At 42.7% G+C, this 12,254-nt stretch overlaps 1 protein-coding gene across 3 annotated transcripts in view; it reads left to right on the top strand.

The window, feature by feature from the left end:
* MYO10 (myosin X) overlaps positions 1 to 12,254 on the top strand; it is a 218,473-nt gene that overhangs the window by 143,041 nt on the left and 63,178 nt on the right. For all 3 annotated transcript variants that reach the window (XM_029216317.1, XM_029216319.1, XM_029216318.1), the window contains exons 18-19: positions 376 to 484; positions 2,852 to 2,932. In XM_029216317.1, coding sequence (XP_029072150.1) covers positions 376 to 484; positions 2,852 to 2,932 — 190 coding nt within the window. The remainder of the gene's footprint in view (positions 1 to 375; positions 485 to 2,851; positions 2,933 to 12,254) is intronic.

Genomic DNA, 12,254 nt, shown 5'->3' with positions numbered 1-12,254 from the left:
GCATCTTTGCACCTGTTACCTGGTCGCATCTTCGCCACCCTGCGGTGCACGAGACAAACCCCTCCCTTCCACAGGGCGTGGAGGCTGCAGAAGCTCCGCAGAGCTCAGCGGTCCTAAGTGGCTTGTCGCCCTGAGTCATCTTCATCTCAATCCCCTTCTCTTCTGCAAGACTCTGGTGCTCCGGAGCGGCCACGTCTGTTTTCAGTGCCTAAAGCTCTTTGGGAGTGGTTGGTGTGAAATCTTTGGACACTGTCTTAGCTCTTCCAGGCCTTGGTGTGTTATTTTCAGCGGGGAAATGCATTGTGATTACAGTAATCCAGCACCTAATAACTGGGTGTGCACCCCTCACGGCCCTCCTGCTCTCCGCTCACACAGATTCGACTTCATCTACGACCTCTTTGAACACGTTTCAAGCCGCACGAACCAGGATACCTTGAAATGTGGAAGCAAACATCGGCGGCCCACGGTCAGCTCGCAATTCAAGGTTAGTCTACGCTGCTAGCCTGGACGGATCCATCTTTATTGTGATTTTAAGAATTGAAAATAGGAAATGGGTATCTGTGAGGTCTATGAAAGTGTTTATTATTATTTTTTTTTCTATCATCCTTTTAAACCAGTCAGGGCTCTAGGAAGAAAATATACTTTTCTTTTTTTCTGAGCCAGATGAAAAAAAAAAAATGTAAAATTTTTTTTTTTTTTTTTTTTTTTTTTGTCAAAAATAAATAGCTACTTATTCTAAGCTTACGAAATAGTAAGTCTTCATAAGAAGGACTGTTTGGTCATTTGGGATCACTCTGATTTGTATTTAAAGACTCATGTGCATATAAAGTATCTTTCTTCCTGTGTCTGGATTGTTTTATTTTTCCCAGGTATGTTTACAGTATCATAACTAGGAAGAATAACCAAGTGCATGGTTAAACAAGATCAGTGTTATTTACCTTGTCCAGATGTCTAGAATTCAGGGAAAATAAGAAACATTCTTACGTGCATTTTAAGTATGTAAGCCTTTTAGGTAGTTTAGAGGCAGATAACATGAAGACCATTTCTCTAACTTAACTGTTCTGCTTTACCCCCAAATCTTAGCATGAGGGGGAGCTGGAGGCATGTCAGTCAACAGACCTTTATTAAATTTGCCCTCTGGGAGGCTCTCTTCCATTTAGTTAATCAAAGTTGGATGCTTTCGAGGCGGTGGGCGAGTTCTGTGTTAAGGTCTGTTTACAGCATGGTTGGGGATGAGCTGGACCCACAGCACCACGGCTGACAGTGCTGGGCAGGTGTGACCCTTACAGGATACAATAATAATAATAGCTGTTGTTTATTATACACCCTCTATGTTCCAGTCATTGGGCTAATCACTTTATATATGCTACCTTGTTCACTTCTCCCATATTCTTAGAAGTACGTATTACTGTCCCCACTTTATAGATGAGGAAGCTGAGGTTTAGAGAATGGAGGCTTGCTCAGTCCCTCTGAGGACTGAAGCTAGGATTTGAATTGAACCTGGGTCGGTCTGACTCTAAACCCTAGGCTCTTAATCATCCAGCAGCGTTGTTACATTGTCTTTTTCTAGGTCATTGTTGCCTGGAGTTGTCTTGGAAGGCTTTGTGGATTTTTGGGACTTAAATTGGACTAGGAATCAAGGAAACGGAAGAGAGTGGGCAGGGCTTCCAGGCAGAGACAAAAGGCAAGAGGCGGACTCCTGAGTCAGGAATGTGAGACCTGTTCCCAGAGGACGGGACACCTTGTAGAAGTTAAATGGGTACCATACCAGAGTATGAAGGGCCATGAATTCCAGGACCTTCTGTCATCTGTGAGAAATCCTAAAGCTTTCTGAGCACAGAAGTAACTAATCAATGTAGTAGACAACCTAGTTTCTTCAACAGTAAAATTGTAAGAAGAAAGAAACAGACAAATGGAGACGGAGGGAAAACCAACGGATTAAAATAGACTGAATAGATATAGCAACCAAGTACACTACCACGGGGACCTTATTTGCATTCTGATTTCAAAGAATACGCTATTTTAAAATTATGAAATTCGAGACAGTTGAGTATTTTAAAATGAAACTTGAGCTAGTTGCACCTTTTCACATTGATATTAAGGAATTTGTGTTAAATCTTTTCAGGAATGATATTATGGTTACCTCTATGTTTTAAAGTTTTTAGCTTTTGATAATACATAGTGAAATATTGAGGAATGAAATAACACAATGTCTGGGATTTGCTTCTCTACTAGAAGTGGGCGTAATGTGTACGGGGACAGGGATGAGATGAGGTGAGATGAGCCGGCAGCCGAAGCTGATAATGGGTACCCATTACATGCTCTGTCTGCTTTGGTAAATGTTAAAAAATCTTCACAATTAAAAAAAACCTAAAGAAAAGACAGTAGTATTACAGAAGATTGATCTGCCTGGTGATTTGAAGGAAGAATGAGAGATTTTAGCTCAAAGACCAGTGAGATACTGGTATAAGCTGTCATTTTGATGGAAATAATTAATTAAGAGGAACAACCAGTGGAGAGTGGATACTTCTCAGGTTTTCTGTATAAACATTGAAATATCCCAGGGTGGTTTTTTTGCTGGTTAACAGAACAGATTTTTTTCTTTCTTTTTTTTTTTTTAATGATACTATGTCAAGGAAGTAATAAATGAGTTTTGTATATGTAAAATAACTTCTATGACAATTATAATACCTTTGTTTTATTAGAATGACATGATTAAAAATGAAAATGCTATTATTCCTCAGATTTATATTGTTTTCTTTTTCTTCTTCCTGATGAGTGCCTAGGGTGCTGAGAAATTTAAAGACATAATAAGAGACTAAATCAACATATACTTTTTCCTTTCTAATAGGACTCCCTGCATTCCTTAATGGCAACGCTAAGCTCCTCTAATCCTTTCTTTGTTCGCTGTATCAAGCCAAACATGCAGAAGGTAAGATTTACAACCAGACTGACACTGTCTTATTTAAGGACACCGCCTCCTGGTGTGGTGACTCAGAGATTTGGTTTCTCCAAAGTCCTTTCATTATAGATGGTTGGAAATGTATATGACATTATTATAACATAATATTCACTGGAAAAAAAATCCCTTTGTCTTTTGGGCCTATTTGTCTGCTTTTGAATGATGCCATTATGCTTTAGAGAAATCTGGTTTAAAAGAAAACATTGTGAAGCCTTCGCATTTTTATTTTAAGCATTGGTTTGAAATTCTTGGGCAAGCTCCAGAATGGGATATGCCTTCTTTGGAAGAAATGACTGGTGTGTTTTTTGTTGTGGTAGAGCTCTTTTTCATTTTATTTTCTTTTGCTTTATTGTTAAACATGACAGAGTGTCTGTATTCTAAGTAGTAATGATGGATTTTAAGGACTTTTACTCGTTGGTTGTAACTAACTAGAAGACTCCTGTCGTCGGAGGAAGTTTTTGTGTCTAGGCTCTTGGTTTTAGCTTTTTAATGCCATATCCCCATCAGAAACCATGTGAGTTCTATACAGAGAATCTATCTGAACAAAAAAGATATAGTATTAGGTGAATGCAGCTGTTAAGGCTAAATGGGCAACTTGCCGTGAAGTGCTGTTAAAAAACTGAAATTATTTCGATTTGGCAAACATCTGCTCTTAGTTACCCCTGTGAAGAAAGGAAATCCCCCAACAAAATAATAATGTCAAGGGCCTCTCATGTGGAAGAACTAGATGCTATCCTCATAAGGATTAAGATAAGGAATCTGACCTGAACTGTTTCCCGTGAGACTGTTAGGTTCCATAATGCCTCTGTCAGTAACTTTGCTGATGCTAAATCTTATTTTTATTTTGTTTACCAGTTACCTCTGACTTAATATTACGGCGATTCCTCACTTAGAGTTTAAGGGTTTTTTAATAAGAACCACAGTGTTGAATTCTGTCTTCTAGAAAGGCAAAACTCAATGAGGGGAGAATAATCCGTTTGGTTTGTTACCTTACTCTGAGGTGTGATGGGGAGAGTTTGGCATCTGTGTGGCGTAAAGTAGCTGAGACTGGGGTTCTGTAGATCTGTGATGACTCGGTGTGCATCGGTTCTGGTAGTTGACATAGTAACTCGTTCCATTTCTCAAATTTATAGTAAAATGTTTTAGGTTATCACAAAAAAACAGCAACTAAGTTAACAATACATAGCTTGTGTTGACATAATGTTGGAAATTAATAGTTAAACCATAACCATGTACCACGTCAGCTGGCTTATATCCACCTGCTGTGCTTTATAAAACCCCAATGGGCAGGATCTACAAGATGATGTAAATGGGCTTTGCGTTTGGGGTCTCCATTCACAGGAGCTGTGTAACCTTTGCCAGTGTTTCTTCTTTTTACAACAGGGGTAATGATACCATCACTTAAAGATGCATGTTTTCCCCCAGTTTAAGGTCTTGGGTACTGAGATGCATCTTGCAGCTTTTTGGCGAACCACAGTTTAAGTGGGAACTCTCTTCTCTCTTCTTAGTGGTGCAGTAATTGTGCAGTTTTACAGCCACTGGCACCTTAGATTCAAAGAAATGGAGGGGACCTGCCGGTGCTTATTTATAAGGATAGAAATTTGAATTTTAAAATCTCAGTCCTCCATGTTTTTGTTTTCTCTCTTGGATGGCACGGACTTAGTTTTTCCTTTAAATCGTAATCACTTTTGAAATTACGCCTGCTTGAAAACACATCAACAGCCAGAATGTTGAAGAAATTGCCTCTTTTTGATGTTTATTTTTCCTTGCTGGGACTTGGTCGTGCCTAATTGCTTTGGTGTTTGCATTTTAAAAAATGACCCAAGCCCATCTCTGGTTCCATTTCTGTTGGCTCACAGCCCTTTTCACCTCCTGACCCGTGGCAGGCACTGATTAATAACGTGCCGGCAGATGGGCTGAAGAAGACTTTGGAAAGCGTCTTGGTGCCATTTTCAAGGCACCCAGCAAGTCAGACATGAGAACTGACTTGTCTGAGGCCTAAGATGTAGGTGTGGTATTAAGTGCGAAGGGGCTGATTAGACTATAGAAATAGTGAATTACAACTCGCTTAGCAGTCATTTAGTTCCATTGCAAATACTGGAGTGTTACTGGTGATGGTATATGAAATGTATGTAAACAACCCTCATTTAGAGTTTCTTACGACATTTCTTTTGTCCAAAGATAGATGCTTCTAGAAATCTCACAGGGAAAATCTTGCTTGCCTTTACCCAGAGATGGGGAATGTGTATTTCCAGTCTGCACCTCATGCCCTCGTCAGGTCAGATGTTCATCACGGGGGCTTGAGAGGATGTATTCAGATGTACGTATATGGAGGTGTTTTGTACATCATTCAGGCATGTAGGTCATGGATCTGGGCAGCTTCTAGAGGTTTCTTTTGGCAATTCTGTGACCCAAAAGGCATAAGAATAAGGGCTGTAAAGCCTGTGGCCTGGAGAACTGGGGCCTTAGAAAAAGTGGAGTAGTGGCTTTGGTGCTTTTAGGAGCCTGTGCAGCACATCCAAGGCTCCCGTGGTGGCCTGGCGAGTGTGTGCACATGGCCCCCTGGGCCCCAGGCCTGTGGTACAGGCTGCCTCCTCTCCTTGGCAAGTGTGTGAGACTCAGGATGGGCACTTGGGCCCCAAGCATCTAGAAATCCTTTTGTGGGAATATTATGGGTTTTCGTTATTTGGGATTTTTATGTTTTGCTTTGAAAAGCTGATGTAAGCGGGGAGAACATAACTGACATGCTGGAACAGTTATGTCAATTCAACTGTTATAGTATGTGGACTTTTTCTTTTTGTGAACGATTTGTAGCTAATCTTGAGCGTTGCGAAGAAGACACTTCACTAACGTTGCTGAGAAGTCCTCCTGGCACTAAGTTATGAAGAAAATAAAGGCATACCTCTTGGTAGGGGCCGGCCTGCAGCCAGTTCTTTGCCTCAGATGGCACTGAAGGATACAGTCCTGCCCTCGGCTTAGAACTTCCAGTTTACAAAGGGCAAGCTTCTCCATCAGACGGTTTTTGGTGGGTGACGTGGCCTCATAACATTTTTCTGTTGTGGTTTGCTTTAGGCAGTAGTGTTTCTGGCCAGAAGTGCCCAAACCAACCCCAGGAGATTTCTATATCAAAGAAAACCTGCTTTGCCTCCTGAGAATCTCTCCCCAAGGGTGTCCCGTGATCTCTGCCTTCTCTCCCTGCCTGGTGCAAATAACTTCTAGTCAGAGAAGTCTGTTATTAACATTCCTCAGAAAACCCCTGAGGAGCTGCAGGACAGAATGAAAGAAGGGGACAGACGGATAAGTATCAGCAGAGCCGTCGGGGCGTGAGAACTGGTTGTCTGCGCTTCCCGGCCCCGAGTGCGAGGCCGGGCCCACTTGCTGCAGGGGCAGAGCAGGGCTGTCGTGTGCAGCTTGCCTGGCTGGCTCTCCTCTCTCTTCTTCTGTGGGTTGGATGTGAGAAGCTCCCGGGTTCTAGGGGGAAGCATCCTTGACTCCTGCAGGGTCATCTTTGAGCTTTGACCCAGCATAAGTGCATCCTCAAAGATTCTGTGAGGTCTTCTCCAAAAAGGCAGGATATGGGTCCCCTGAGTGGCCCTGACCCTGGGAGCTGCTAGGGGAAGGCTTCTAGCAGAGGTGGCTGCAGGGGGTCAGGTTTATCTAAGGGAAGAGTGAGGAAGAGGGGTGTCCGTGCCGAGGGGAGAGCGGAGACCGGGCCTCCCAGGAGGGAAGCCGTGCGGTCTGTGCGCCGGACTGCAGTGGTATTTGCCGGAAAATGGAACATCGAGCAAGAGAATGAAGCTGGAGACACAGGACTGGCCTGGCTGTGGGCATCTTGTCTTAAAGCACTGTCTCCAGGCCCCGAGACGTGAGGACTGTGAAGCATGTCACACCGAAGTCGTCTTTAAGAGACTTCAGAGGAGGCCAGTGCTTTCCTCTTAAATGACTCCTGCTGACCTGTGTCCGTCTCTTTCATGGGGCCACTGCTGACACCAGACTAGGTCCCTCTTTTACACAACGCTCAGGACCACACATGAAGTGAGGACGCTGTGCTGGCATTACGGAAACACGAGCCTTTTGTTTCCAGGGGCATCATGATTTGATTAATGGCTTCACGAATCAAGCACATTTAATCCTGGGGACTCATATTGTGTGTGATCCAGGTCCTGCCTGCCACTTTTTTCCCTGTCTTTTTTTTTTTTTTTAAACAGAGGCCAAACATTTCTTTAAGTAATTCTGATGATACTGTAGCATATTTCCTACCTTGAATTATTTTTGTCTCATTTTATTCTTCCTAGATCTTTTTCTCTCATTTAATTCATCTTATTTCTCTTGAGCCTTACTGAAACTTTATTCCATTGACCCTTTACGTTTCTTTTTAGGCTTTGGTGTCTCTACCTCAGTGCTGTTTTCTGAATAAGGTATTCCACAAATACGGAAGACCTTGACCAAGTACAACTTTGCAGGGCCTGCCTCTGCCATCTTTGTGCCCCGCTGTGTAGCTCAGCCAGCATCCAGGCTGTCATATGTGCTCAGTAAACGTTGAATCAAATTGCTCATAAAAGGACACCATGGAGTTGCTCATGGTGTGTGAGTACTTGACTTTGCCAAAGATGAAGACTTAACGCACTATCTTGAATCCTTACTGCTATGCGTTCCATTTTGGTCTGTTTAATTGTTTTTGAATCATCTTCGATTTGTATAGTTGGAAGTTACCCTAGGGATACACCACTAGGTCAGTATTAGAGTGATGTCCTTACTGTGATCCAGTCTTTCTATGTTAATGTGTTATCTCTCCCTCTCCCAGCTGACCCCCTTCTCAGACATGGCGCCTCCCCCAGCACCCCGCCAAACCTCCAGGGTTTGGAGCCCTTTTGCAACAGCCAAGCACAGCACTGGAGACTCATTCACAAACACTTTGAGCTGGGCTGGGTGCTTCATACTCAAGCACTCAGATCTCTAAGTGGGGTCCCCCTAGGGAATGTGTTCACTGCCATGATTGGGCAAGGAGGTCTGGATGTGCAAATCTGCCAGATAACAAGGGTTTAACCTAGAAGGTTAAACACTGGATTTTAGCATTTTGATTGATCTTTCTGGAATTGTACATCATTCAGTCCAAACATCTATTACTGTATTGAATCAAAGACTCCCATGGTTGTAAAGGGCACCGTTATTTATACATCACTGTGGAAGCAGAAGCTCTACCTAGTTAACCAGGGCACGATGCTGTCTTATCTCCAGGCACTTGCTTTTTAATTTGCAAGAATGAAGTGGAGGTCATTCGTCCACCACAAATCCTTGCTTCACTGATAACACAGTTACACCTTGTCACCCTGTTTCCAGGCCTTTCTGCAGATAAAATAACTTTCTGTTTCACCGATGACTCTAGAGAGGAGTATTTAGACTACATTTAAAGGACAGCTGGACTCAGTGCAAGTACTTCCAATAGTGCCTGTGATTTTCAAAGACAATGAAAAGCTGTGATGAAATCCATGCACATCCGTGTATGGAATTACAGCATGGTGGTCAGCAAGTCACAGACACATTCAGGCAATTTGAGAGGGGAACATATTTGCGTTAAGAATTGATGAAATATGGTCGGTTTATCCCCTTTCAATGAGACACAAAAGGATCATCCTCCCTCTTCCTAAATAATTCCCAGGAACAGAGAATATACTCTTTCCTTACACCTAAAGGCGCCCTGTTGTCTTTTTTAAAACTCTTACTATTTATGGGAAAGGTTGTACTTGTACTGAATGAAATCTGCATTTCCACATCTTCCATTCACTGGTTTTCATCAGTGCATAGGTGACCCTGCGCCACTCCCGCTGAGACATGGGGTGCAAGGTACCCTGGGTCTAGCGAGCTCTGATACACAGAGGCCCCGCCCATGTGGGAAGGCTATTGCTCAGGTGCAGGGCCCCTGAAGCATTGGGATGAAATCGAAATAGATCAAAGGCGTGTGGCTGGGTATCTGTCCAGCCTGTTGTCGCTGAGCAGTTGTGTGACCTTGGGATTGTTTCCTTTGCTCCAAAGTATGTAAAGTCATGGAGCCTGCTTAGGGGAGCAGCTGTAGGTATTAAATGAGGTGACGGGGACATGAAACAGCTACGCTGCAGTGTATGAAGCAGTCCATACTTGCGTTACGTGTTCGGGTTGGAAAATATGCTCACTTCATCCTCACAAGGTTAACCCCCAGTTTAAGCTGAATCAAGGAAAAGCTAAGACTACTGCCAGACCTTTTCCTTTTCGAGTTTAGTTTTAAATCTCATACCCTTGGCAGATTGTTGTAACGAGCTGCTGCTTTTTTTTTTCTTTTTCTTTTTTTAATTTCCTTTAGCCTTTTTTTTTTTTTTTTTTTCCGGTACGCGGGCCTCTCACTGTTGTGGCCATGGCTCATGGGCCCAGCTGCTCCGCGGCATGTGGGATCTTCCCGGACTGGGGCACGAACCCGTGTCCCCTGCATTGGCAGGCGGACTCTCAACCACTGCGCCACCAGGGAAGCCCTCCTTTAGTCTTTGACATGGTTATGGGATGAACATTTTAATTTCCTTTTTTAAAAAAACTAATAGACCTTCTTTTTTAGAATATTTTAAAATTTACAGAAAATTTGAGCGTTAGTGTGGTACATTTGTTATCATTAGTGAACCAGTATTGATCTATTATTATTAAAATCCGAAGTTAACATTAAAGTTCACCGTGTCATATGATTGAGTTTTGACAAATGATACCGTTGTGATGTGTCAAAGTGCTAAATGTTCATAATCTGTTCACAACACAGTGAACATTTTTTTCCAGTAAAATTTTTTAAGGGTAGGATAGTTTCTGATTGCCTGGCCAAAGGGTGAAGATTGAGAATGAAGTTTCTGTGGCACACAACCTGAATGACACTGCTTTATAGAGAAGAGACTGGTGAAAAAGTGGGGGAGGAGAGAGCGCATAGGAGAGCCGGGAGCGAGGAGTTTTTAGAACTGTCTGGACTGTCAGACTCTCAGTCCTCCCCAAATATACTTAGTCTTAACAGCCTTTGGAGATGATTCCACTTGATCTGCATCCTTGCTGGAAAATGCCCACTTGGCATACAGTAACCTTCCATAATTCTTCCTGGCTTTCTGACTGCCACTCCTGTTGCCTCTTCTCCAGTAACTGGAGCATTCTTTGCCAGCTTCTTTGACTTTTGAGAACATCACCTACCCACAACCTAAAAAAAAGGCAGCTCTGCCTTTCCAGGAAATTTTAGTAGAGGAAGCATTAAAGCTACCATTCTTCTCGCTAAACAAAACAATCCCGCTAAACCCCTCAGTGGTCACTTGAATCCTGTTTACCGAGTTGTCATGGCAACTATTCAGGAGCGCTATGCAAAGACCAGGATAAATAGCCAGAAATGAAACTGGGCTCAAGGGAGGGGTGTTGTTCTCAGGGTGGACTTTCCAAGATCACAACTAAATTGCTTGGTTTTGTCCTGGGGCGCTTTTCCTTTTTAATATTAGTCATCTTTGAAAATTCAGGGTCTTTGCACCTTCAAATGACTTTGCACGTTTGTTGGTGCATGCAAGGTGATTCGTTTGCTCCGACGGTCAAAAGTATCTTCGGCAGTTGCTATCCCGCCAGCCTCACCAGACTGGACTTCTTTCAGAAGAATCAGGAATTAAGCAAGCAGAGCCCAAGACACCACATAAAAGACTGGGAACAGCAGTGAGCTGAAGAAAGCCCGTTTTTGTGTCTGTCGGCTCAGATGCTTGTAGCCCGGACTGCTAAAGATGCAGCCATTTACAGTGGACAAAAGCTGAAGGGGGCAAAAGAAACCCAAGGTAGGGGTTTTTCTCTTATTTGCACTGCTTAAAAGTTTCACAGTGATCGCAGTACTGTAGACTTTTGTAGAGGAGTTTTTTAAGCCTGAGGAAAACAGGTTTTTGCCGTCTCTCTGAGTACCGGAAGTGTTTAGTTTCTAAACAAATGGGTAAGTGCTGATTTTGATTGCATGTACAAGTTTGAACTACTAATGCTTTGTAAAAACAAAAGACATAACCTCTTGGATAAGGCATTGATAACGCAGTATATTTTTTGGTACGGAATTCATCTTGTATAGGGAAAATCATGTTTAATATTAGGTTGCACGGGGAAATGGTGAGTGGTCGTTTCTTTTGTTTGAATTTGTCATGTCAAAGAATTTCCCTTTAAAAAATTATATGCTACAGTTTTGCAGCTTTTTCTTGCCCTGTGCTTTCTACCAGCCTTTAAAGAAATCTGCACAAGAATCGCCATCTTTATAAGTTGTACTATAAACTGTTTGATACACAAGTATGGAACTGGGAAAAGTTACAGGAATTGAATGGTGATTTGTTTAATATCATGTGCTTGTTTCACACAAGCGTAAACTTGCCGATATTTTGCAATCTGCCCGGGAGAAACCTGATGAGACACATTTTGCTGAGATCCTCTGGTTCCCCAGAGTAGAAGTCCCTGAAGAAAGAACATAATAAAGAGCGTCTGAAATGCTAATCTCTGCTTCTACTGCCACTTGAATGTGTTCAGCTGATTTCTATTCAGTTGCTAAAAGTGCCCTTTAAGGGAATAAGTGTTTTAAATGTGAAGGTGGTCTTTCATATTAAATTGAGTTACATTTAAAAGAAACGAATAATAATGTGGCTGGCTGCCACTTAGCCAGATCTGCTTTCCCCGAAATAAATTTCTAGTGCCAAGGGAAAACCGAATGTTAGAACATTTTATTTTTACCATCAGTTTTTTCAATCTTAAGGGTAATTAATCTGACATAAAATTAATAGCCATCATAAGAGAAAGATGAAGTGTAAGTCATCTTCAGGAAAGTGCCACATATTTCTGACTCTTTCATCGTGTGGTACTTCTGGGTTTTCTCAACTGTATTTCTGTGCTTAAACATATAGATCCCCAGTTCCAGAATCCTCTTGTTCTTTGCAGTGAGGGAATACATCCACTCTCAGATGAGTAATATTTCGCTCTCTCTGATGAGCACCATGGCCTGGTGAAGGGTATGTTTGCAAAGGCACCCCAGACTGCCCTGCTTGCTTCCCACCTGGGAGGCGGCATCTGCCAAGATGGGTAAATATTTTCCCTGCACCCACTGTGAAGGGTAGCCACACCACCTCCCTGCAGCCCTCTGGCTGTACATTTTTTGGCTCATCTTGAAGAACTTCTAGAATAGCATCCAGTCAGAACAGCAGCCCAGTCCAACATTTGAGCCATTCCCAGTCCCAGACCACCTATCAGTCATAGGCAAACTGCGATCTTGTGTGTGTGTGTGTGTGTGTGTGTG

This window comes from Monodon monoceros, unplaced genomic scaffold (genome assembly GCF_005190385.1).
Source record: "Monodon monoceros isolate NGI ecotype Baffin Bay Population unplaced genomic scaffold, NGI_Narwhal_1 Super_Scaffold_12, whole genome shotgun sequence".
In the NCBI taxonomy this organism is placed as follows: domain Eukaryota; kingdom Metazoa; phylum Chordata; class Mammalia; order Artiodactyla; family Monodontidae; genus Monodon; species Monodon monoceros.
Note: the sequence above shows the minus strand (reverse complement) of the source record. Positions and strands in the feature narration are given on the sequence as shown.